This window comes from Python bivittatus, unplaced genomic scaffold (genome assembly GCF_059951505.1).
Source record: "Python bivittatus isolate LINGU-HERP-01145 unplaced genomic scaffold, Pbiv_v1 ctg000610_np1212, whole genome shotgun sequence".
NCBI classification, from domain to species: domain Eukaryota; kingdom Metazoa; phylum Chordata; class Lepidosauria; order Squamata; family Pythonidae; genus Python; species Python bivittatus.
In genome coordinates, this window is record NW_028277088.1 from 32,892,234 (window position 1) to 32,918,115 (window position 25,882).

The following is a 25,882-nucleotide window of genomic DNA, read 5'->3' on the forward strand; positions in this document are numbered from 1 at the left end:
TGCTGTTTTTCCATATGTCCAATTATGTGTGTAATTTTTAAGGTAAAGACTGTAGTGCACATTCAGAATCTAAATGATGTGTTACAAACCTCTGTGTTAGTCAGGGAATTAGTTTTGTTTAAAAACTGGCCTAAACTACAGTAAGTTATCTCCCATCTCTGGATCAGAAGGGTAAATAAGAATTTAACATTTAAGGGCACAAAAGAGATTTGTATGCAAATAGTTTCGCATCTCCCATCTTGTGCTCAACTTCTCTTAGAATCTAAATCCTTCCTTCATAGACACTTGTTTGGTTCAAGATCATCTCCATATAATAATATGGCTGGAATCTGGGCTGCCCATTGTTTCGTGAGATGTTTTTCTTCTCAGACTACTTACACATTTGTCAGTATCTTTCCTTATTTCTTATTACCAGCTGAGTTCACATCTTGCTTCTGCTCCTTTCCCCATCTCAAGAAACTGCATCAGGATCTGAGTTGTGTGATGGCCCGAGATTCTGGATATGACAGGAACTCTATTTAATTGATCAAAAGGGGAGTAACTGGAAAGTAATTGTGATTCACACTAGACAATAGTGGGCTAAATTGGCAAATAGTTTATTATAAAGCAAATTACAATGCTCTGAAGTTCAAATATTCTCCACCACCCAGCTTGAGAAGCTCATTTCAACGGCTATTCATACCAACTTGCATATGATCTCCTTCCTAATTGAAGCGTATGAAATTGGCTTTAAATGGAAACAAGCACTATCATTTTAACAATCTGAACAGAGTCATTGTTATTTAAGGCAGTTATGACTGCTGTGAATTTTATGGATATATAAAGTTTAAAGCTATCAAACTCAAATTTGCTGGTGCCCAGTAATGCTTAACGTCTCAGCATAAAATATGGCAGAACAGCGTGCATGTACATTTGTGTGTACATGTGCACATTTAACCCTGATGTGCTGAATGTGGTATCTAGATTTTCCAGGAATGGTTAAAGAGCAAAGGAAAAGGATGCCATGTCCTGCAAATATTGTAGATTTTTCCCCCACCAAATTGCATTGCAGTGTACTGCATGTGAAGAACCATAATTCTGTTTTTCATAATCCTGGAAAGATTCAGGGAAAATGGTAAGGTCAACATATTGCTGAATCATGTGCAAATGCAGCTCTCACACACTCATTGTGGGAAGTTCATTTTGCTTGAAGATGCATTGACCTATTCATAAATAGCTTCTCTATAGGAAAAAGAAAGGAAAGCCTGTCCTTGCTCAAATCCAACAAGCTTTCCCTTGCATCTTTTTTATTTTCTTTTTTGGGCCAGGGATAATTTTTTAACAAGCCCTCATGGACACAGAACTGCCCCTTCCCATTCTTTTGGCTCACCACAGACTGAGTATCTGCCATTTCTCTGAGAGTCAGGGCAACACATTAAATATCCACTTGTCTGCTCAGTTGTATACATATGCAAAACAGTCAGATACACAAACCTGCTTTCAATCCAAGTGGAAACCTGGAGAGCTACATTAGGTCATAAAAGCAGAATTTATCCAGGCACCAGGGTCCTGGCAATAAGAGCAAAAAAACCCACACCGTGCTGCCAAAGATACAACCTCAGGGGGCTTCTGGAAAATCTGGACATTTTGGCAAGGATTTGATAGCTCAGATTTCAGTCCTAGTTGGAAAGACTTTCTCGTTTGTGGGTTTGATTTCCACAATAGCCCACATGTTTGTTCTCTTACGGCAAAGAAAAAAAAATAAGGGTCACTAGATTCTTTTTGCTTTATCATTAGTGTAATATTAAGAAGTAGGATGAGCAAAAGTTGTAAATAGTTCAAAGGGGTGTACTCTCAAGTAAGTGTGCATTTTCTAGTATACTCCTATATATGCTTGCAATCTTAGATACTGGTTTTAAAGGATCACTCCCAGATAAGCACAGACAGAATTGAAGCCTTAATTATTTACAAATGTCACAGAGGTTATAATTTTCCAGTATATTATTAGGTACGAATAACCAAATATATCTTTTTAAACACATGAAAATTACTATTAAACTGTACAAAATATCACTATCAGAAACTGTGGTCAGCATGGTATAAATGACAGAATGAAATTATGCATTACAATAAACTGCTTCCATGTTATTAAAATCTGTTCTAGCTTGGAAATCATATAAAATTGAATTATAGACTAAATGCATAGAAAAATACATATTTTGTGTGTGGTACAAACATACGTATTGAATTAGAATCTGGGAATATTTTCCAATTTGAATTAAATTCTGTGTCAGATTTACTTTTAAATATTAAGTTATTCTGGACAGCAAAGTACACTTTCACAGCTTGGTTAGCCATTCTTCCATAGAGAACATGAAACATTCTTTCCAATAAAATATAGTATTTTATTGCAGTATAGTAATATAGTATAATTGCAGCAGTTACTATATACAAAGCTAATACTTTGATGTTTACTAGAAGTTTAATAAAAATACCACAGATTGAAATGGAACCTCAACTTTTAAAATTTGTTTCATTCTGACACTAATCATTTTCCAAAACTGTTGAGCTTTACAACATTGCTTCCAAGTGTGACAGAATGATCTGACTGGCTCATTACATTTCCAGTAATATTTAGAAAATGAATTATCCATTTTAGCTGGAATAATATAACAATGAAAGATCTTATACCAATTTACTGTAAGTATGACATTTGGAATATTCTTCTTCCATTAAAATTCTCATTGTCGCATATCTATTACTGCATCTAAACTCTGCATCCATGCAGTCATACAATCTTTGACTTTTTGGTGTCTGAATCATACCTTATCAACAGTTTACAAATAAGAAGTTACACGTTATAAGATTTTCAGATGCAGTCAAGTCTCTAATTCTGCCCCGTTTCTGCAATTTTTTTAATACTATGCTGCTTATTTGAAGATACTGAAACTAGTCAGGTGAACTAGACTATTGAATCCCAAAAGATATCTCCATCTTATTAACAATCAAATCTTGCAATCTAAACTATTATCTCTCTACTGAACAAATTTCTTTGTGCTCTCCTCATTGTAAAAATAAACACTTAATAACAAAGCAAGTATGAGGAAATCTGGGCTTATTCTTTTCCTGTATTTATCCTAGGCATTCAATACATTACTTATTATTGCATGACCTCTTATAAATTGTTTCTGTTTGCATTGGAGATATTTGTGCAAACTGCCTGAAAATTCCACTGTTTACATAGAGGTAGCCAGGGCATGGGGCAGTAACTTTTCTATTATGGAATGCTCTTTGTGAAGGGTTTATTTGACATGAACTAAAACAAACTAATGATTTCTACTTAAAATCTTAATTGAACAAGGAGGATTTCTTTTTCTTTCTTTGATTATATACCACAGTATTTTGGTGTTGCTTTATCTTTTTTTTTTTTTTAAGGCCTTCACTAATTTTGTTCAGTTAGCTGTAATTTTAAAATTCCGTAGCTTCCTTGTGAATGTTATTTGCTTACAATGGAAAGTGGAATATCAATACCTTAAACAGTTTGAAGTGCTGAAGCTAAGATTATATTAGTTGTTGATGACTCACAAGAAATTCTGGAACAAAAGCAAACCACAATGAAGATTGGATCAAAAATATTTAAGACCATTCCAGTAATAGTAAGTTGGTATCTCTGGTGCATTAGCTTTGTTTCCTTATCATTTCTACTGCCAATTAAAGCACTATAATTTTTTTAATATTAAAAAAATTACCTGTAAAGTTATCTTAAGGTTCAGATTACTTTGCTCCAGATTACCTCCAGTTATATCCCTTCCCAATCCAAAATCTAAATGTAGTTCATATGCACACTTGAGTTTATGTAACCTGTACTCTTAACTCTCTTGCAGTATACAGACCACACAATTTGGACTCATCTCTATCTTCTTTTATGCTCTGCCTTTTTCTTCAGGTGCTCAACAACATGTGAGACAAGATAGGCTAAGAGAGGGCAACTGGCCCAAAGTAATCCAGTCTGGGTATGAATTTGAATGGAGTCTCCCTGATATTAATGGCTGGAGTTGAGAGGTTCAGAGGAAGTGAATCCAAAAGCACTCTTTGTCATAGATCCCCATATGATCATGTAGAGAAAGGAAGAAAAATATTTGCAGAGCCATATTCTATTCTCAGATAATGTAATCTTTCTTATCTGCAGTGGAACAGTCGCTGTAATTCAGCAGTTGGTGAGCTGACCTTTATTTTCTGTAAGATCAGGTACATTTTCAAATGATATAGGAACTGCCCTATAAAATGAAAGAACATGCATGCATGTTCTGGTAACTAATAGACTCTACAGTTACTCACAAAAGCCTGGATTTTCTGGGAACCTGGCTCAGTCAACCTCAACAGTCAACAAGTAGCCATCACTTAATTAACTCTGACTACTCTATATTATTGGCAAGGAGAAGATGAAGAGTAATCTAAAGACTTTTCTTTAACTCCATCTACAAATTCCATTAGTCAAAGTATACAGATTTTAGTCCAGATATTAAAAGATAAATATCACAGGTTAAAGAAATTGCAGAAACTAAGATTTGGTATCCCTCAATATGTTTTTATATCTTTAATAAATCATGTGCTTCTCATTACAAATGATAAATTGTAAAATGCAGACACGCAGGCACGCACACACACACACACGTGTGATAAGCCTGTTACAGAAATGATCTGTACTTAGTGGTGGTCATTTTAAATGCTAATTTCATAATTCAGTTTGGGTTTCAAAAGTCCATCCAATACCCATTTTTATATTTATATGATCTGCTAAAAAAAAGCAAGCCACTACAGGAGCTTATTTCCAACAAAATCTTATCATAAAACTTCACAGACAGAAATAAAACCATATTTCACACTGGGGTAAGCAGGAGGGCACTTCCAAATATTTCACCTAACAGCTTCCATAATCCCATACTATTATCCTGCACAAAACAATTCTGCTGCTTTAAATTATGGATTACATCCCAATTTTTCTGAAGGTGACTGCCAGCCACAGAATACTTTTATAATTTTATTATTATAAAATTATAATATAATAAAATTATTAATAATTTTATATTCTGATTCATTTGAAATTGCCATCTACACAAACTGCTTTCATAATTCAGTAGTGGCAAGGGGAAAAAAAGTCTGGCATATCCTTAACTATAATCCTGCCTGTAAAATCAAATAAGGTATTATGTGAGGTTATACCGGGCAAAGCACTGAAATGCCACTTTTGCCCTAGCATAAATCAGTGTTCATATATCAAAGCTAACATTTGCACATTTTCAGCTTGTGTTGACATTCTTTTCCTCTCAGTAGAACCTATTGCCACAAAACTGATGACACTTCAGTTACTAAAGCTACAATCCTGTTCACGTTGACCTGGGATGGAAACAAAGAACAGAACTCAGTGAGATTTATCTCTGAGTAGACATCTCAATTTACTTATGTGTGGACATGCATAGGATTGCACTTTTTCTGCGCTAAACTATTTAGCCATAGGCCCCATCTATGTAGTTAACTGGGATTATCCCAACATGTTTTCATAGAGTTACTCCTTTTAATGAAACAGAAATACTGCATCAAGATTAAATGCACATAAGGGATTCCCCCCTTCCCCAATAAATTGACTTAATGGTTCACAGTTCACTGAAGCCATTGGCATTATCCAATGTCACATCAACAGATTTTGGTTTGTTCAGTGGAAGTTTTCCTTGCTCTTCTTTCCCTGTCTCTATTCCACCAAAATTGTTTTGGAAATCTCCTCAAACTCCTTAAGAGTTGGAAAATGTATGGACTGAAAGAAGACAGACTCTTAACTTACCATGGCATTTGTTCTTCTTCAGATTGTACCACTGTAGAAAACCAAGCACTTAAATTTACCTCACATTCACAGCTGATTGTCTAGCATAGCTAATTGTAAAAAAAATTCAGAAACAATACCATGTAGTGGCTTGGAAAAAAAAAATCCAGTCCTCTCAACCCAGTAAGGTAGCCACTCCATGAAACAGAAGTCTTTTACCCCCATCCTAAGCACCTTTCATTAAGAGGCTATACTTTCCTCTTAATGGCCTTGCCTATCAGAATGAAAGAGGAAATTTCTCCCATTCCACATTTCCAGCATTCTTAGTCGGAAAACACTAATTGCTTATATTCCAGAATGCTCCATGTATCTATGTGCCAGCTATATCAAGAGTGTTTATCACCTTTGACCCATCATCTCTGTCAGATCTACAGCACCAGTAGAGAACTTTCTTCAATCTATTTGACTCTATATTTTAAATCACGCTGTGATTTTTCTCCTGCCCTATTGTTCATTTTGACCACAGTGAAACCTTCCCAGTAGTGATCTGAAATTATCTATATAATTATAGCTAATTATAAAAAGGATCATAAAAAGTTTCTATTGCTTCTGTTCTAGGACTGAATACACCATGGTGACAGCAACAAAAAAGAGGAACATATTCCAAACTGACCCAACTCTGTTAGGTAATTCATTACATTTTTATAGGAGAGTCCATAATTGGTAGGTTGATCAACTGCTCTGTTAAAAGCTATGGTGATCAGGCAATTCTGATTAATGTTTATTATTTCTCCTCATGCACAGTTTCAAGAGTTTCTTCCTGTAAAAACGAAGTATAGCCACAAGCTCAGTTTATGATACCAGGAGATTAATGGGTCTTATATATTCTGGATTGTGGTTATCCATTTTAATGGTTATAGACTGCATTCTTAACAAACAAGAATGGAAACTTTAATGAACATATCAACCTACAGACCTTTACACTTAGTCCGCTTGTTTATGCAAGACAGGTCTGATTCTCTTTATGTATTTTTCAAATGAATTTTTATTGGTATGAGTATGCACAAAATCTGATTGTAATAAAAGCAAGGGAATACCCCCCAAAGTAAACCCAGATATTTCTTCTACTGATCATTATCTGAGATTTATTTCAAAGGGATTTGTTTATTTCGATTTGTAACAATATGAAGACAACTGGGTATTGGTAAGGGAAGTAGGCATGAGCCTTTTGAAAAGGTGTGAAAATGATAAAAAAATGTATAAAATTAGGTTAGTAAGGGAAAACTGTTAAACATGCATGCACACGATTATTTTTACTATGTCTTTTTAAAACCATAAGGGCACCAGATTTCAAATAACTTGCAACCGTTAATTAATATAAATTTTCACTACTAATTCTTCATTATAATAATTAAGTTTTAAAGGTAAATTGGTATATTACTTAGGAAGTTCAGTATCAGTCTCTTTAATCAGTTATAATTGTACAGTTCAGAACAACTTTTCCCAAGCTAGTGGGCCCTGACTGTTTTGGACTCCAACTTAAAATCCATCCCATCTGGAGATATAAGTTTGGAAAAGAGTGATTTTGAACTATGTCATCCATTTTGTATGTAAATACAAATATACTGGGTTTTTTAAAATCCTACTACTGTACGTTTTAAAAAGTTATATATAAATTATTAAAAATAACTTTTCCCACAGTATTTGAAATGCTGTGACTTTAAAAGACAAATGTGGGTGAGATCATGATTCATGATCTTTGATTAAACTCATGTATTTATTGATTAATCTGAAAGAGAGTCTAAATACAGTTTTTTTCCTAACAATGTCCATAATCAATAAAGATTTCACAAGCTCTCTTCTTCCCGTAAAAACTGGAACACAGATGAGAAGTCTTTTTGAGCATAGCCCTTGGCACACATGATCCTATAAATCTGATGGGCTACGGAGCCAAGAGGGACTGGAGACTTGGTGTTGGTGGCAGAAACCTGGGCCAAGCCAAGATCCTGAAAATAAGGAAAAAATTTTGAGTGGGAGGATGAAAAAAAAAGTTCTTTTTTATTACACAACGATATCTACTATAGAATATGACAGTAATATCCAAGTCCACTATTCCTTAGGAAATGGTTTATATGGTTTATATATGAATAGTCCTAGTTCAATATTTAGGTACAGCTAGAAAAATTCCTATTGAAAACTGGAAATCTTCCTCATGGTCACTTCCCAGTTGGATTACTGCAATGCATTCTACATGGGGGTGCCTCTGAAGACCATCCAGAAGCACAAATGGTCCAGAATGCAGTGGCACACACAGTTCTGGGTGCCTCACAGTTTGTCCAAGTTAACCACTAGTGTGGGAGCTGCATTGGCTCTCAGTTGCTTTCTGAATGTAATTCAAGGTGCTGATTATCACTATTAAAGCCCTACATGGCACAGAGCTAAGTTACTTGCAGGATTACCTCTCCCTGAGGATATCGGCCCATCCCACTAAGTCAGATAGGTGGGTATGCTCCAGATCTCTTCCCTTAAATGCTGTCATCTGGTGGAGGCGCACCTTCTCGGTAGCCACCCCAGCTCTTTGGAATAGCCTCCCACCAGAGATTCAAGGAGCAGCTACCAGTTTACCCTTCCAGAAGGCCTGAAGCTGCTAGTTTAACTATGCCATTTTGTGTAGCAAAATCATTTTTGGAGGAAGCTGGAATAATGGACATATCTCTGAAGGAAAGCAATGTGATCCTCAGCCTTCAAGGTAGATCAGACTAGGAATCCAATGGCATATAAAGCTACAGTAACAGAATCTTGCAAGTCTGAATGTGCTTTCTCTTCCCTCCCTTTGTCTTTGTGAGAACTAGGGAGGGGTTTGTCTGAGACATTTAGTCTGGTTACATTCCTGCCCTGGACTCAGTTCCCTTTTATCTAATCATCGTCTTGGTAGCAGCTCTTCTTTCTGTCCCTCAAGGCCATTCCCTCTGTCCCCTACATCGATAGGAAACCTCAAGAACAAAGCCATTTAGCCCCTGCTTGAAACAACTTCAGCATATTCTCACCCCTCCAGCTCCCATTCTGATTCTATATCTAATTACTCATTTTGTTTAAGAAGCACAATCAAGCAGGTAATTGCTGCATGATTTCTGTGAAAGCCTAGGACAGAACCTGTAGAAGACTAACATGACAAACTTTACCCAGTTAGATCCCACAGAATTTAAGTTAATACCCTGCAGTACTGAAGCAGGGTAAGTGTTCTCATGTTGAGTGTGTTCAGAAATTGGACTGGCGTAGCAAAACATTCCCATAGTAGCTCCAAGGTGAGACTTCCTAAAAGTTGTTCAAACTGAAAAGCTGAAGTGGTTTAGGAAGCTATATGGAAAGAAGCAGCATACTTTGTTTGGGATGCGAGTCATCTGATTTTTCTGAACCTGGAGTTTAGCACAGGAGACTCTTTTGGGCCTGGTAGGCACATTGGGATCTTTGATAACTTGTTGCAGACACTCTTATACAATGGCTGCTGGAAGGTTTTTCCATTTTCAAAATGGGAACCACCTCTGATACAAAACCCCAATTTATCAAAATGTCCTCTGCTAACTCCTACTAGACATGTCATAAGGTTATCCCTGCTACTTCTGCTTACCTTGGATCGTTTCGGGGCAGACAGGGATATTTTAAACAAAGCACTGAGCTGCAGATACCCCTCAAGTTATGGGTCCGTTTTGGAGTTTGGCATTTAGCAGCATCCTGACTTCCCATTTTATAAAATTAAAACACATTTAAAAATGTAAATATTTAGATGGAAGAATAATTACAGTGGGCAATAAAGGACGTATCTGTGGACATACTGGCATTCTGTGATGCCACACTGTGGATCCCAGATTCTAACATTTGTTAAGGATTTAAAAAAAATATTTTTAGCATTTGTATTAACATTTCTTGCTTTCCCCTTTAGAGAAAATTCTGAAGGTACTTCCCCAAAATATGAAATAAACACACACATACACACACATTAAATATAAATAAAATAAAAATAGAAAAATCTATTAAACAAGCAGAGTGAAATCATCCAGTTATATAAAAAGACCTGGGAATATAAAGGTTTTGTCTGTCACAGACAAATGTAAAGGAGGAAGAAGGCATGCCTCCTTCAAAAAAGCATCTAAATAGTCCATTACAGAGATCCTTTTATTCTGTTTTTTCAAGAAAAGCTAATTTTTCTTTATTGCACAACGCAAATGAAATGCATTAAAACTGCATGTGTTTGTGTATATGTGCTATTAACTACTCTAAGCAGAATAGTCACAAGCCATAAATTTAAAGAAACATCTTGGGCACGTCAGTGTAACGGAGAAAATTCTATATACTACCTTGGAGTTCAGAAGGAAATACTGAAACATTTTGTCCATTAAGAGTCAGTCAGTTTATTACACCAATATATGCTATTTTTGTATATATGTAGATACGTACCTTAGCCATAAGGGTTGTTCCAAAGCCACCTTGATAATTATTACAAGAAGGTACCCCTTCCATTACTCCTGGCACAGGGTTGTATGTATCGCTTGACCAACAACGGCCTGAACTCATATTTAGGATTTTGGCCAGAAGCTTTGGGTCAAGCCCTAACCTGTCAAAGGTCAAAAGAAGAGAAGTGTTCATGTCAAAATGCACATGTCATGGATGACTTATTTTTATATGTTGAGACCATGTTGTCATTTCTCTACATTTATTGGAAGACTTGAAAAATGATCTAGAGTGATGATATTGAGAGAGGAAGACCCTTCTTTAAATTAAGGTCATCAATCCTCTATACTGTTCATGCATGCTAATTATTAGATGAATTGTCAGGCACAAAATAAAGATCCTTCAGAATTAATGGCTCCCTTTGGTCATTCTGTATAAGGAAATATGACTCAAAAGGTATTGTCAGAAGCATAAGCTACTACATTCAACTTTACTATTAAGACAAAAGGAAATTCTCTTACAGTAAACTTTCTTTTTATCAAACAGTTATTATATTCTGATGTTCAAGAAGTAAGTCTACTGTGACATATGTTCCCTATCTATTCAGAGACATGCATTACAGTTCTGGGTCAGCTGCTGAGAAGGTTACAGATCCTGATAAAACAAAGCTTGTCCAAGCAGAAACATCATTTGTTCTATTGCCATCACCGAGCTGACGGCGCAAACCCCAGTGCAGTTTGAGACAGACTGAAAACATAGTAAAAAATATTTTAGCAGATTGGGCTTTTCTTTTTTAAACAATCTGGCATGTTCTCACATGACTGTGGCTATCAGCTTAAACATGTGCAATTTTTTAAGAATTATACTCATTATAATGAAAAGCAAGAACTTTTAAAAATTAAAATGTAACCAACTACATAAACATGGACATTTTAAAAGATGGACATAAATAATCACAGAAAGGAAATGTTTTAGGATGCAATCTTACATATGAACACAGAAGAAAGTAAATGAACTCAGTGGCACTTACTTCTGAATGCATACACTTGTAATTTACTTCACAAAAAAGCAAGGCATTTACACTTATAGTACCATTAATACTATATACTAATGAATGGAAGTAAAGCTAAAATGAAAACTTATTTCACCAGACCATTTTATTGCTTGCAACAGAAGTAACATTTTCTTCATTTTAACAAGCTGGATTTATCAGTCACTATGTTTATAGCATGCCATATAAAAAGAAGCAAAGCTGAAATACTGAAACAATAAATGGTGTTACCCCTTATTTTAACCATTTATTTCTCTACCACGTACACGTGCTGGCTCTGGTTTGATTTCCAATTATTCTTTCCAATACTAAAATATTTATTACACCTTGTTGTTACTGTTCACAATCAACAGTACCGTTCACTGGTCAGGGTGCTTTACAACAATTATCAATATAAAATAGAAAGTCAGATCCATAATAAAAAATAAATGCTATCCAGAAAATTTCTGTCATTTTTCCTACCAGTTCTGAAAAAAAAAATTCTGACAAGAAATTGCTTCTGAAATTTCTTTCAAAAGATTAGTGAATTCTTTTGAGTGGAACACGGTATTCTCATGCTTTTTGAATTATAACGTAGCCAAAGAGTGAGCATGAACATTATTATTCACTGTACAATAAACTAAATAGTCTGGAGTTTCTCTTGCTTGTCATGCTTCAATTAAATCCCCAAAGAAAACATTTTTAGAGAATTTCTTCTATTGGGTTTTTTCAGATTGGACAGCCAGAGAGGGTGCAGCATGACAGAAAGATCTATAACAGAAAATATCAGCAGTAATAGTATTCTTCACTACGTCTTTCAATTAAGTAAGCTGAAACCCAACACCAATAAAAATTCATTAAAACATTCCAGAGAATAAAATAGAAGTCTTTTTTTTAGGTGCAGAAAACTTTTGAGAAGTTGCAAGACCGATTTTGACATTACCATTAATAAAAATCTCCTTCCAATGGTAAAAAGAGAGACAGAAATAAAAAGCTCTTTCTCAGATGTCAGAAATATTCCAGGAAAGCCTCTGCGGGGAAGAGAATTCCATGGATGAAGCACTAGAATTGGGAAAGCTTTTTTCCCCTATTGCCACTTCTTCATTATCCCTGATAATGGAATTCCTAGAGGAGTCTTTGTGAAGATTATCTAAGTGAATAGGAAGCATATGTTCTATCTGATAGTCTAGATGGATATACCTTTCAAGAGCATACTGAAATGGACCAGTGGACGTGAGATGCAATCTTAATGTTCAGCTCCAGTAACACAAAACAGATGCCAAGTTAAGGATGGATCCTCACAAAAGGAGCCTTATCTTAAATGTATATACACTACTTGTAAATGGCCCTTTGTTTACATTTTATTTCTTTAATTTATAGGCTGCCTGGCTCCCAAATGCTCTGCACTTAGCAATAATAATAATTTATTAAATTTGTATGCCGCCCGACTCCCAACAACTCCATATCAACACAGTTCAAGGAACTAACTAAATAAGAAATAGCTAGATATCCATATGTAGATTAGCGGACCAGAATGTTAATTTAGCGTGACCTGAAAATTAAGAAGCACTTGGAGGTATCAGGATACTTTGAGTTACCACATTAAGAGTTTAAATGTTTTGACATCATACTTTCTCCAGAACCAAATTCCATTGTAAAAGGACTTCAGATGCTGAAGTTTAAGGCTTATACTGTATTGCAGGACTAAACAACATGATACCCATGGTGAACAAAACAGTTATCATATTCTGTCAATATTGCTTATGAACCCCCAGATTTTCACTCCTTTTTAAAAAAAAATGGCTGAAGTCCCATGATATGACCAGATCTCATGTTAATTTTGGGTTGATTTTCTGAGATTTTGTGTAAGAAGATTGAAATCTTATGTGAGATTTCACAGGATAGGAATCTCAAGAGATTTTGTTAATTGGGTGGGGGGAGGGACAAGACATGTTCAAGCCATATGTGAAATCATGCAATGATGCCCAGGGTCAGAAATTCAGAGCAAAGTGGAGTGGTAGATGAATCCCTCATTAGAAATCTGTATCCCTCAGCTGAAAAATACCCTAGGAGCACTTTTATAAATGTGCTTAATTAAGCATACACTTGAAAATCACAGATGTTCTAGATATAGTCAATATATTTCTAACACTGGTTTCTAGAAGAAAAGGTCAAAAATAAAATCACCCAATGCAGTTTCCTTCAAGATACTTAAGATCCTTCTTTTTCTCTCCCCCCTACTTTTTATCTCTTGTAGCAAGTATATCATTAAAAGGAGCAAGTTGGAGGTGTTTTGCATTTCATCTTTCTGAGGATTCATCTACTGGTGCGTAGATAACTGACAGCTAGAATTAGACGCGTATAAAAATCTGTTACTGTAGAAGTCCTCTGTCTTCCACTGTGCCCATAGCTTGTAATGGTCTGAAAGCAGATAGAATATACCGTAATTGTCATTCAGTAAGAGTCTATCCTCGAAAGTCATGCTTCAGTGGAGAAGACTGAGTTTCCATTTGAAATCAACAAATTAATCCAAGACAGGTATCTGAAAGGGCAAGCTTAATAGGAAGCAGCTACGGGGCTCTCAACCATGATAAAATGTTATTGCTGTTTCCCTGTAAATTGGTTCAGAACACAGGATACTTTCTGCATAAGAGCTCTATCGCTGTTCAGGAGATATACTGCTCAAGCTATCAAAACAATGACAGTCTGTCAGTCCACATAATAACTTGCCATTGGACATGGCAAGAGGATGAGCATGCACACATACATTTTACAACTGCCAAGGTGTTCCACATTTTGGAGTGGGGAGGGGAAATCTGGAGAGAAAGAGAAAGTAGGAATTGGGCCACAAAATCAGCATCCAGCTTAACTCTTCGTAGGCCAACTGAGAGTTCTGGTACATTCTGATGTACAAAAGAAGCCTATGTTGCTTTAAAAACTGAAATTCTAAACTTTAACTTTTAACTAGCTGTTTACCAGTTTTATTATGATTAGTCTGCATTCTGCCTATGCTTTGGAGCTAGTTTACATGGCAACCACATCCCTACTTTAGTGCTGATGAATGTATCTCATTTGGAAGCAGGGAAACATGCAACCAAACTGAAATGCCTTGGTTACAATAAATCTATCTAACATACACAGTAATATTTAGAGAAGGAAATTATCAGTAAAATGAAGAGTCAAAAGAAAGATATATAGCTAGAAGAGACATCTCATTTGGACATTCTCTCTTTTACCTCCTTTCATACTGTAAAAAGATGGGCCTCGGTGATTAACTACTTCCAGCATTATTCCAAGACATGAGCTGGAAAATTCATCTGCGCACACATTTTAGTATCCTGCAAATATGCAAAGGAAGACAACATGCAATACTTGCTAAGCTTTTCCTCCTTCTCAAGTATCATGCTTTAGCCTTAAAATGTCAAAAACCGTGAGACTCCAGATAAATCCAAAAGTGACCAGGTTCAGACATTTGTGTTAGGATGAGGCTTGTTTTAATCATGGGTTGTTTAACAAGCCACAGCTAGCTGAGTTCACACACTCTGCTAAGGCAGAAGCAATGATTTTGAAAAGAGTTACATGGACTCATGGGATACCCTAGTCCAAATTAAACAAATTTACAACAGGTTATTAGCATAATGTAGCATTATGTAATGTAGGAATATAGGTATTATGATTTAGAGTACTATATGGATTATTCAATCAATTATTCAACAGAATTCAATTGGACTGTATACAGTACAAATATATTTATGCTAGTTTCTTCACAGCAAACTTTTTATGATTAGGAGACACAGTCCATATACTTGGGGGGGGGAAGGACCACAGTGAATATAATGATGGTGAAAAGTGAATGGGGACATATCTCACACATGTGAGCAGGTCCAGGATTTTCTTTTTTAAATATTTTTTTGGGGAGATGGGAGATTCTACCTTCTGTATTTGCTTAAAGTTTACACTTTACATATGTTCTACCTCAAAATGGTAGAAGCTGTATCAAATAAGGAAACAAAAAATTTATTTATAATGCCCCTCCCCAACTGAGGTGCAGTCCAGCCACAGTAAAGAGCAAAACAGCAGGAAAAATTACACTAAAAAGAATACCCTAGTATATTTTAACATCAATGAAAATACTATATATTTATCATATGCAATGGTCTTGTAAAGTTGTTCAATTGTTTTGGACAGAAATTTTTATTAAAATAGGACAAATCACAACTCAAACTTTTACATCCTAAGCTGTCCTTGATTTCTGCTAGAAGGGAGCTGCAGAAAATCAGTTGGGGTGCCCTAGCAAGTAAACACAATTATAAAAGAAGCCATGCTATATAAAGATTTATGCTTAACTGTGACTAGGAGGTTGGACTGCTCAGATACTACTGTATTTGAGAAGCTCTTTAAAAGTTTCTCTCTGTTGGAAAATTGCTCTGGAGTGGCCTTTGGGAGCCACTCCTGTTTGGCTCCTTGGTTTACTGAGTAGATCTAGGAGATGAAGTGACAGAAGTGATGAATACAGAGCTGATGGAGAAAGAGAAGTTAACCTGACCAAGCACCTGGATATGAGCTCAAGTTTGAGACTTTTTTGGAAGAGGATGTCACATATAGTTCCTGCCTGGTCATTGTGACCAGTTTATGCAATTCTTTGCTGATAAAGTCTCTCAGATTCACCAGTCTCTTGGCTCTTCATGGACAGAGTCTCATGGATGACCAGGGCAATGTCTTGCTATATTATCAGGGATTCATTTTGGCTTGAGGAAGTGGAATAAGGGACTCTCCAGTATGTCTGCAGTCACTTGTAGCTTGGATCCATGCCCCTCCTGGTGCCTTTGGGTGCAAGAGGGGGTGTGAAGGACTGACGTCAGGAGATTATTAATGCCTTGCTTTGGAAATGGATATTGCCAGCAGCCTTGAAAGAGACTATGGTATGCCCCTTTCTTAAAAGCCTCCCTGGAAAACTATCACCTTACCTCTAACCTTCCTTTTTTGGGAAAATTATCATCTTACCTCTAACTGTCCTTTTTTGTACTAAGACTGTTGTCACTTGGCAGCTACAGAGTAGTCTACAGGAAACAGATTATCTGGACCCATTTCAGTCAGGGTTCAAGCCTAGACATGGCACAGGAACAGCATTGATCGCTCTTGAAGATGACCTTTGTTGTGACCTGGATGGAAGCAGCGTGACTTGGGGGTCCTTCTGGACTCTTGGGTAGGCAAGTAAAGGCCATGGCTGGGGGGGGGGGGCTTTGCTCTATTCTGGCTGGTGCACTAGTTACAGTCTTTCCTGGGGCAGAAGGACATGACCACTCATCTGGACTAATGCAATGCACTAAGAAAGTAATGTGTCTGTATGAATGTGTGACTGCTTTTTCCTTGTGTTATGTGTCTTGTGTACGTGTGCACTGGCAAGCACAAGATGAGCTGCTTATGTTTGGCTGAGTCATGTGACCAGGAAGGAGATACATTAGGAAATCATCTTCTGGAGTGTTTTTCTCTGTAGCCCCAAGCCATTTGAACTTGATATTTATTTTGCCAGTTTCTCCCACCACACCAAATTTGGTCCTGTTCTGTTTTATTTTTAGAGTGTTATCCTGCTGACAGACTGACAGTTCTAAGCCCTTTACATAATTACTTTCCACTGTTCTGTTATGTTGGAAAGAATAAAAAAGTTGCTATACTGCAAAATGAAATGCCAACCCCTAGCATAATTTTTATTGGTAAGAATGACTGAGCCCCAAATGGGCCACAGCAGCATTCTTAGGAAATAAAAATGGAGGGTGGCTACAGCTTAATGCATTGTTTGGAAATGCATCCATTTGCCCAGAAAAACCTTAGAAGGGGATTCCTGTGGGTAACGGGAGAGAAGGGAATATTAGTAGTAGTATTTTGGTAAAATGGTATTTTAGAACTAGGTATGTCCCCCCAAATAGCCATTTTTCTGGACATGACCCCAGCATATTCTCAAAATTCCAAGTGTGTCCATTAGCCTCAAAATGTTGAGACATGCAATTATGATTATTTCGATTTTTTACCTAAAAGTTATTTTTTATCTCAGAGAAGAATCCACCAATGCAAATATGTTATTAAAGGGTTTTTTGTTTAAAGCAGTTTCTGAACCATGGAGTCAGGAAGTGATGAGATAGCCACACCGGTTTCACAATTTGTTATTTGTCATTTGCCAAAGCTGGGATGTTTCCTGGGGCCTACTTTGCAACATTTGAGATTTCAGAAGCAGAAGATCAGAAATAGCCTGAAGGGAATACTAGGAAAAATATGGCAGCAAAGAAGCAATTTGTGCCCTAGACAAATAGAATGGATTGCTGGAGGTGGAGAGGGTGGGTGCATGCAAGGGTGGGACTATTTGCTACTTTACCATGATTCAGATACAGAAATTTACTTGCTGTTTAATCTGTAAGGCATAAGGATTTTGCTAACGTCTTGTTAGACTGCAGTTCATGAATTTATAAGGCTCTCTTGGAATGCACTGCAGAAAGCAAATCAAGCTGTTCTTTAGACTTTATAGACTGCTTATAACTATGGATTTAAGGAAATAGCATAGGATGCAACTAAAAGAAATGGAACTGCTGGTTGTTCAGGAATAGTTAATGATTAATATATTATTACCAATTTCTTACATGCTTATAAATAATGGCTAGGATTCAAAGACTCTTCTACTCTAATTGAATTATAAATTATAAATATAACTCACTCATTCACCATTTTGTTATGATCTTAGTAACTTTATTGCTGACCATATTTTCAATGAACCATAAAGTTGCATCTTATGAAGTGCTTTATAGGAAGGAAGGGAGGGAGGGAGGGAGGGAAATAAGTTTGGATAAATGAAACTTTGTTTAACTTGTCTTATTATGTCAGGTTCAAGACAACTACTAGATTCCAGAACTACATAATCTATTACCTTGTAATGGTAGTTGCTTTTTTCCATTTTCAAGCAATTGCAATTTTAGTGGCCAGTTTCAAATTCATAACCATTTCCCAATCTTCTTGTACTAACAAAATGAACAACGAAAACAGCATGCCGCAGATGATATATTATTTCATTGATATTATTCTTTCCTCAAATCGTAATATTTGGATAATAAAGATAAACAATATAACTGTATTTACATAGCTGAACCTTGAGTGTGTGTATATTTACAACTTAATTGTTTATAAACCATTTAAAAATAAATGCATAAAAGCTCTATGGAGATACATCCAACCCTGCATGAACAAACTTCTGCTTCTGCAATGAGACTTTCCTTCACTGTTTTTCAGAGCATCTTAAATCTGCTGTGAAAGATGTCCCAAGCTGTTGGAACAGGTCGGTAAGTTGCATGATGGATACACTCAGGAGAAGAAACTTTTTCTCTTAACAGACATCATTCTGTCAGTGAATGGCCACTGCAGGATATAACCTTCAGTTTTCAAAGGAACACTTTCCTAGCTCCATTTCCAGCCCACTTTCCAGCACATCTTGTTCTTATTCCCAAGTAACACTCATGAGGATCTGCCACTGGAAAGTAATTTCGCCTTGCCATGGATGGACGCAAGCGCTTTCAACTTGCACAGGCTGTGAGTATGTATGCTTGCTGCTGTATCCTGCCATAATTTATTATGTGTATCAACATATCTTATGTTGTCAACTGTGTCCCTCCCTTCTTTTAAAAACAGAAGGCATTAAAACAATGTATTAGCTATGAGACTCAACACTGATTTTATATATCCATAAAAAGTATATATGCTCTGTTATGTATCTAAGTGGCAAGAAATAGTATATTACACCTTTTTCAAATTTTAAAATTCCAAAAACATTAAAAGATGAAGAGACAAAAAGGATTCTAAAAAGAAATAGACTCCTATTTTAATTAAACAGTCCACTGACATAAACAGAACAGAACATCAATATAGTCACATCATGATAATTTATTCATTCCAGAGAGAATTTACTACAGAGGAATTCATACTTGCAGATACAATTTTCTTTTTTCAGTCTTGTGAAAGCTCTATAAATTGTAAGTGCTATATGAATTTTATTAGAGAAGAATTCTGTCACTTCAGAAACACGCTTGTCAGGCTGAAAAGAAATTGATAGCAGAAGGCTTCATTTTTCAGTGGGGTTTAAACTATTTGAAGAAAGTAGAAGAGTGCTCAACTTACTGGTATTCACGTGCATAAATGCACACAAAACTATGTTGAGCTATTCTTCTACCAAAGAACATTGCCACAAAGTTCTAGGGTACTTTCTTAGGATCAAGGTGCAGAATCAAAACAGATCAATTTCCAACATGGATAATTTGTGGAACAGCAGAGTTCTTCCTTCTTATCAAGGCCTACTGTTGAATTCTGCAACTTAATTGGCCCATTCCCTTCCCCAGTTTACACCACCACCAAGGAGAGTTTGTATTTAGCATTTTCCAGTGAAAGACAATGGCTGCATGTAAAATGCACACATATGGGAAGAGCAATAGCTCAGTTTTGTAGACTGGGAAATGTAGATTAGAGATGAGTCAAGTTCTCTATGCTATGAAAAAAGTACAGTGGAAAAGTCACAATCACTGGCATTGTAACAATTTCAATACAAGTGAATTCTGATTTGAAAGAACTGAGGAGCGGTAGAATTTAGATTTCAGAAAAGATTCCTTGTGATATAGATGTCCCATAGGGTATGTGCCTCACCTAATCCCGGAACTAATCAGAGCACTCAGAATTTTAACAGATTGCTGAATTCAAACTGTTATTACAGATAGTGGGGAGGAAAAAAGACACCTCAAGTTAGAAAATAAAAACCCAGAAAGATCCTACACGTTGCAGTAGCTGCAAACACCAATTAAGACTGCATACCATTAGACTGTCAGATCTTTCAGTACTCTGTGCTAGCTGAACATTTATAGCAGGCAATGTGAGTTTCTACTTCAGCTAAATACAATGAAGTCATAGTTGATTGATTTTTCATTAAGCAAACTATGACTTAAAACTGACTATGATACAGCTTTACAATTCTCAATTACAAAAGCAGTAAACCACCTTATGGGTTTTGTTATGGCTTGTTAAAGATACGTTTTCCTATCTTACAGATGCTCAATTTTAAAATGTAAATGGTACAGGATATTGATAAACCAATTAGCACTGATGCAAAGCAAATTCCTCTTTTATCTCAATTACAACATGACAACTTAATAGGTCAAGATAGTCTAACATCTGAGACAAGGGCAATTCAATAAAACAACTGCATCTTGATATGGTAATTAAGAAGAAATGTGAATCCATTATCCTGTCTTTTGGGTGCATGGCTGTTTCCATCTATTTATATGCGCATGCAGGTGTATGCACATTCATGTATCTTTTTTTTTTAATAAAGACAATCCAGATATTTATTCTTTGGTATCAGTCCTCAGAGTGGTAATCGTGTCTTTAGTTTCTAGCAAACAGCTGAAAGATACACTTAAGTGTGCTAAAATCATGCTTTGAAAACACAGACACACAATAAATAGGATCAAAATGTCCAACAACAAATTACAAACTAAAATGTATATTATGTGTGTATATGAAAAAGGATAAAAGCAAAAGTATTTTGGCAAACTTAGCCGGCCTTTTACAATAAAACTTCCTAATTAAACACTCTTTTAAGTTTTTTTTTAAGAGCAAGAAGTTATTATAGCATTTTCCTTTTGATCTGTGGTCCAGACTGTACACAGCCTTCGAGCTATGTACTTGGCTGAACTGGGTACCTGATAAACCTTGATTTTGCATTCAAAAGATCAGGTTCATGATGGATCACAATATATGTATGAAAGGGGTATGGGACCTAAACACAATTACCTGTTTCATTTGAAAATAAGAAAAGGGAGTTACTACATGTATTCTAGCAAACTGAAAATGTACTTTTATTTTGTGGCCCTGCAAAGAATATCCCTATTTCTTGAGAACTCTAGATTAACAACGGTTTTAAAAAACATGAAATACTAAACTTGTGCTACATTTGCTACTCTACATCTTTGAAACATTATTCTATCACTATAAAAGGGCCAATCACATAAATGTAATCCACACAAAGCAAATATTATAAAACTCAACACACCTGATTCCAAGATTCATGGTCTCAGCAGTTCCAATCATACTGATGGCTAACAGCATATTATTGCAGATTTTTGCAGCCTGAAAATAAATACAATAACTCATAAATTTCTCTATTTTCCAAATAACTATCCAACAAGAGCTCAACTTTATTAGGTATGTTTTTGTTCCATAACCACTCTATGGAGCACAGATTGGCAATCTTTTAGGGGCCACATCAATGCTCACTGGCCCATCAATGCTCATTAATATTCAACTGCCACTTTTCCTAGGTTTGGGGGGAGTGCTTGGTCTGGTTTTCAAAACAAAGTAGGTTTTTAAAATTCTATATTACTTAAATTAACCAATAACAGTCACAGGAAGCTCTTGGAACCACAAAATGTTATGTTGTTAGCAACATGTTTTTATAGGTCATCACTACAAAACATCTTCATTTGGAGCACAATCCTATATATGTCCTCAGATGACTTAAGGCCCTAATACTTGTGGCATTTGTGCTGATCAGGCATTTGTGTTGTGTTCTTACCCCGTCCTCCTTAGACAACCCGTTTTTCTTCCCCCTAATCTGCACTGCTGGAACTCTTAATTCTTATACCTAATTTTGGACTTCACCAGTATATTTCACAAGCAACCAGAGGTATACAAAAGATTTCATATTCAATTGTCCCAGTTTCAAGTTAAAAACAGCTGATCTACATTAAAAATGGATTGTTTGTATCATTTTGGAAGTGTCTCAAGGTTGAAAAAGAGTTGTTTCAAGCTTAAAAAAGGATATTTCATATTTGAAAGACTTAAAATATAAAGCATGCTGCATGTCTCTGCAGGCAATCTTAACCTGTCCAGTCAGTTTCACTCCTTCTGTAAAGAAAAACTGCCCTGGTTGATTTTCCCTGTTTATATAACTACACTTACCAACTCTTGCCCTGTGCCCCTTCCATCCACATCTTCAGTTGTCAGGTGTTCATTATACTTCCCCACTATTCTGTATTGCAACCTACAACCATCGTTGCCACTATTGATAAAAGCACCATACTGCAAAACTATAGCATAACGTCATTGTCACAGTTTTCAATGGGAATTTCGATCTAGGAAGAAATATGCCTTGATGGCTGGCCAGCCAGTCAGCTTTATTTTCACTGCAACAGCTCTGATTGTTTTGTAAAGGGCCAGATGAATGCATACACCATGTACTGAAAACACCAGGAGTTGGGCAAGGTAGAGAATAATTTGTTTTTCCCTTTTCTGTGTAGAGTGGGGCTGAGGTGACTTTTGTTCTCTTAGGAGATGTTGTAGATCAGGGGCTGGGACCCTAGTTGAATCACAATATTTGCACTCTCCTGTTTGCCAGGTGAACGGCTCATGGTTGTTCCCTGCGTGTTGTGGCAAGTCATCAGAAGTGCAAATGGTCACATGTCCAGTTTCAAAATGGTTTGAAGAGATTGGGGTGTAGAAATGGTGCAATGTGAAAGTGCCTGTATTACATTCCGGGCAACTCATAGCATTCTAGCTTTGTTAAACTCCTAATATAAATTTGCATTTTTCAGTGCAGTTTTAAATGAAATAATACAGAAATACTAACTATAATAGCTCCCATCTCAATGATGTCACCATTTAATAACCAGCCTAAAAAGAGCAGAGTTGGCAAGTCATAACAAAATAGTGTTCATAAACTAAGTTGAGGTGGACACCCTGTGGTTGTTGCAGTTGTGTTTATAACTTTTTGGGGGACAAAAGCAGCAGGCAGCATCATGATAACACAAAGCAGGATTTGTCACACATCTAGACAGAATCGGTGTGTATACAAGCCTATTTTCTGATATTGCACTACCATGTTTTAGACAAGTTAATGGGATAGTATTCTAGGGGAAAACATGCAAAGAACATGCTTCATATAGCCTTGGACTGCAGATTTCCTATCCATAGGAAACCCAAGGACTTGAGAGCATCATGAGATTTTATAAGCATAAGTTCAGTTATCATATAATAACATGGACTAAGAAAGGCAGAAAGTGTGCGTTCATATGTAATGCTCTGCATTTTTGTTTTATTGTTTTTGGTAACTTGGTTTATTTTACATTTTATATTGTTTCAGGTTGCCAAAGGAGATGCAGAATTCCTCTTATGACAAATCACTTTGCATATACTGGTTGATTTATGAGGTGCTTTAAGACTGTCCTCTATTTTCTTATTCATTTAAAAGTAGTATAAAGTGCTTTTCAGTAAATCTAAGCAAAATAATGTTTAAGGTAAGTTAACATTCAGAACAGAGATGAGTGACGTGTAGCTCTCCAGAGGTTGCTGAACTCTAACTTCAGCATGAACTGTCTGATGGATGATTTGAGTAACTGCAATCCAACTTCTAGAATACCACATCTATATACCTATCTTCTAAAGAACTAAATCACAAATACATCTGAGAGGAAAACAATGTGATACTTGTCCACAGCACGGTGAAAAAGATGAAACCATCCGCAGGAAAATGCAAAACTGCATTTTATATATGAACTTTGCATGTGAGCCCTACAACTCACAAGAAAAGTTTCAGGTTTTTAAATCTGTGCTTCAGATAAGGTGGACTTTTGAACAGGGCTACAGTACTGTATCTTACTGAAAGCAGAGAAAGGATAGGACAAATGCCAATTACCAGTTTAAGGGAGAATTTCAGTATGAAAATAAGTTTCAGTAAGTTTGGGAGGCATCTAGGCTTGAGGAACACATTAATGCAATGTGAAGGGGTAGAGACACTAAAGCTTATAACATGTATAGGAATGATCTGCATTTACCTGTCCAGTTCCAACTTCTCCACAATAGACCACATTGGAACCCATACATGTGAGCAGTTCTTTTGCAGCATCAAATTCCTGCTCTACTCCCCCAACCATGAAGGTAAGATTTCCTGCACGAGCAGCTCCAACACCTAAAATTAAATTAAGAATAACACAGACGTTCATGATTTTTTAAACTTCTTTCCACATCACTCCATTCAAAAACTCCATTGTGCATCAGTATAAGTATGAAATTAAACAGTTTTCACCACTAGCTTTTTCAGTCCAATCCTGTACGCATTTACTTAGATATTAATCTTTGAGTTCTGTGAGGTTTACACAGATATTCATCTCTTTCATTAGTTTAATGGGGTTTTTGATATTCAGTTGTTGAAAACTAAGCATTACTGTAAGCAGGTATCTTTGAAAATAGTTTACAGAAATTAGGATAACCACAACTCTTCTGCTTTATGTCTTCTGTAGTCAAAGACATCAGAACATAATTTCCATTTCAAATGGAAAAAAATGAATGTACAATTGAGTTTGCTTGTGAAATTAATACAAAGTTAAAATTAGATGACTGTCACAGTAGACTGTAATCTAAGAACAGGCAATGTCACTTTTTAAAGTAAGATTAGGAAGACTTTATTCACACATTCTCTTTTATAAGGTATAGTTACAATGCTACTAATCCTATATCCTGACCTCCCACCAATATGAGTTAAAAGTTATAAGAAACTGTCCAGCATTATTATATATCATACATCAACAGTCAACAGCTTTATACCATGTTACAGCTTTTTAAATAGCTCCAGAGAGTCATCTATAAGAACAAAACAAATATGATAGTAGTTTTCAGCTGGTTAATATTCTGACAGGTTACTCTCTCACTTGTCTAGGACATTTATATTTCAAGTTGGCACAAACACAGCACTTAAAAAAAAAAAAATACAGAAGTATTTTGTTTAGAAGAATTTCCAGGTTTTGAGTGTTGTTCCTTACCAACTCAGGGCATACTCTCACAATGAGGGAGAATGCATTCTCAAACTACAATAAGGGCTTAATTATATGTTATGTTGGCAAAAGAAAAATAACCAGGGTGTAACTGCTCAAAATTAAGAAGGTTCTGCCCCATCATTTCAGAAGAGCTGAAGAAACCTTGTCAAGTTATGCCAAGTGGAATGCTATTGCTGCTATGTGGTGAATTTGTTTTTCTCAGCTCAGTTCATCTTCCTTGCTACTGGGCAGGGAAAAAGCCATTCTACCCAATTTAGGCAATATCAGGCAGAGATGGTAGATATTAGGCTGGTCAGTCCTACTGTTTTTCACAGGAAAACAAAGTTCCCCAACTGCCATTAGCATGGTAGCAGAAATATTATATGACCAATAGGGAAACCCAACTTCAAACCTCACTTAGAACATGATTATTTGGTTAATTTGATGCTCATTCTACTTATCTGAAAGGTTATTGGGAGATAGGGAGAAATTATGTACTATTTGTTGAATTTCTTAGAGGAAAGGTAGAATACTAATCAAACAAAATGAATAATATATAAACTGGAGTTAGGTACAAATCCAGGATGGAGAACACACGTTCTGTAGCCACCAAAGTGTCTCAGGTAAAAAGTATCTTTAGATGAGGAAGTAGTTTTTTAGTCCCAGAATTGAAAGTTACAAATAAACCTCTGTGTACCGAGTCACTACTTTTAAGTTCCTGAATCCTAGCAAGTTAAATTAAGATAGAAAATAGGCTTTTTGAAGTAGCTA

The 25,882-nt window shown here is 36.1% G+C and overlaps 1 protein-coding gene across 1 annotated transcript in view; it reads right to left on the minus strand.

The window, feature by feature from the left end:
* Nucleotides 1-2,792: 2,792 nt before the first annotated feature.
* Nucleotides 2,793-25,882, minus strand: part of HIBADH (3-hydroxyisobutyrate dehydrogenase) — a 90,234-nt gene continuing 67,144 nt past the window's right edge. Inside the window, exons 5-8 of the mRNA XM_088150715.1 lie at nucleotides 24,134-24,267; nucleotides 21,355-21,431; nucleotides 10,253-10,409; nucleotides 2,793-7,803 (exon numbers count right to left, since the gene is read on the minus strand). Coding sequence (XP_088006841.1) covers nucleotides 7,645-7,803; nucleotides 10,253-10,409; nucleotides 21,355-21,431; nucleotides 24,134-24,267 — 527 coding nt within the window. The 3' untranslated portion in view covers nucleotides 2,793-7,644. The remainder of the gene's footprint in view (nucleotides 7,804-10,252; nucleotides 10,410-21,354; nucleotides 21,432-24,133; nucleotides 24,268-25,882) is intronic.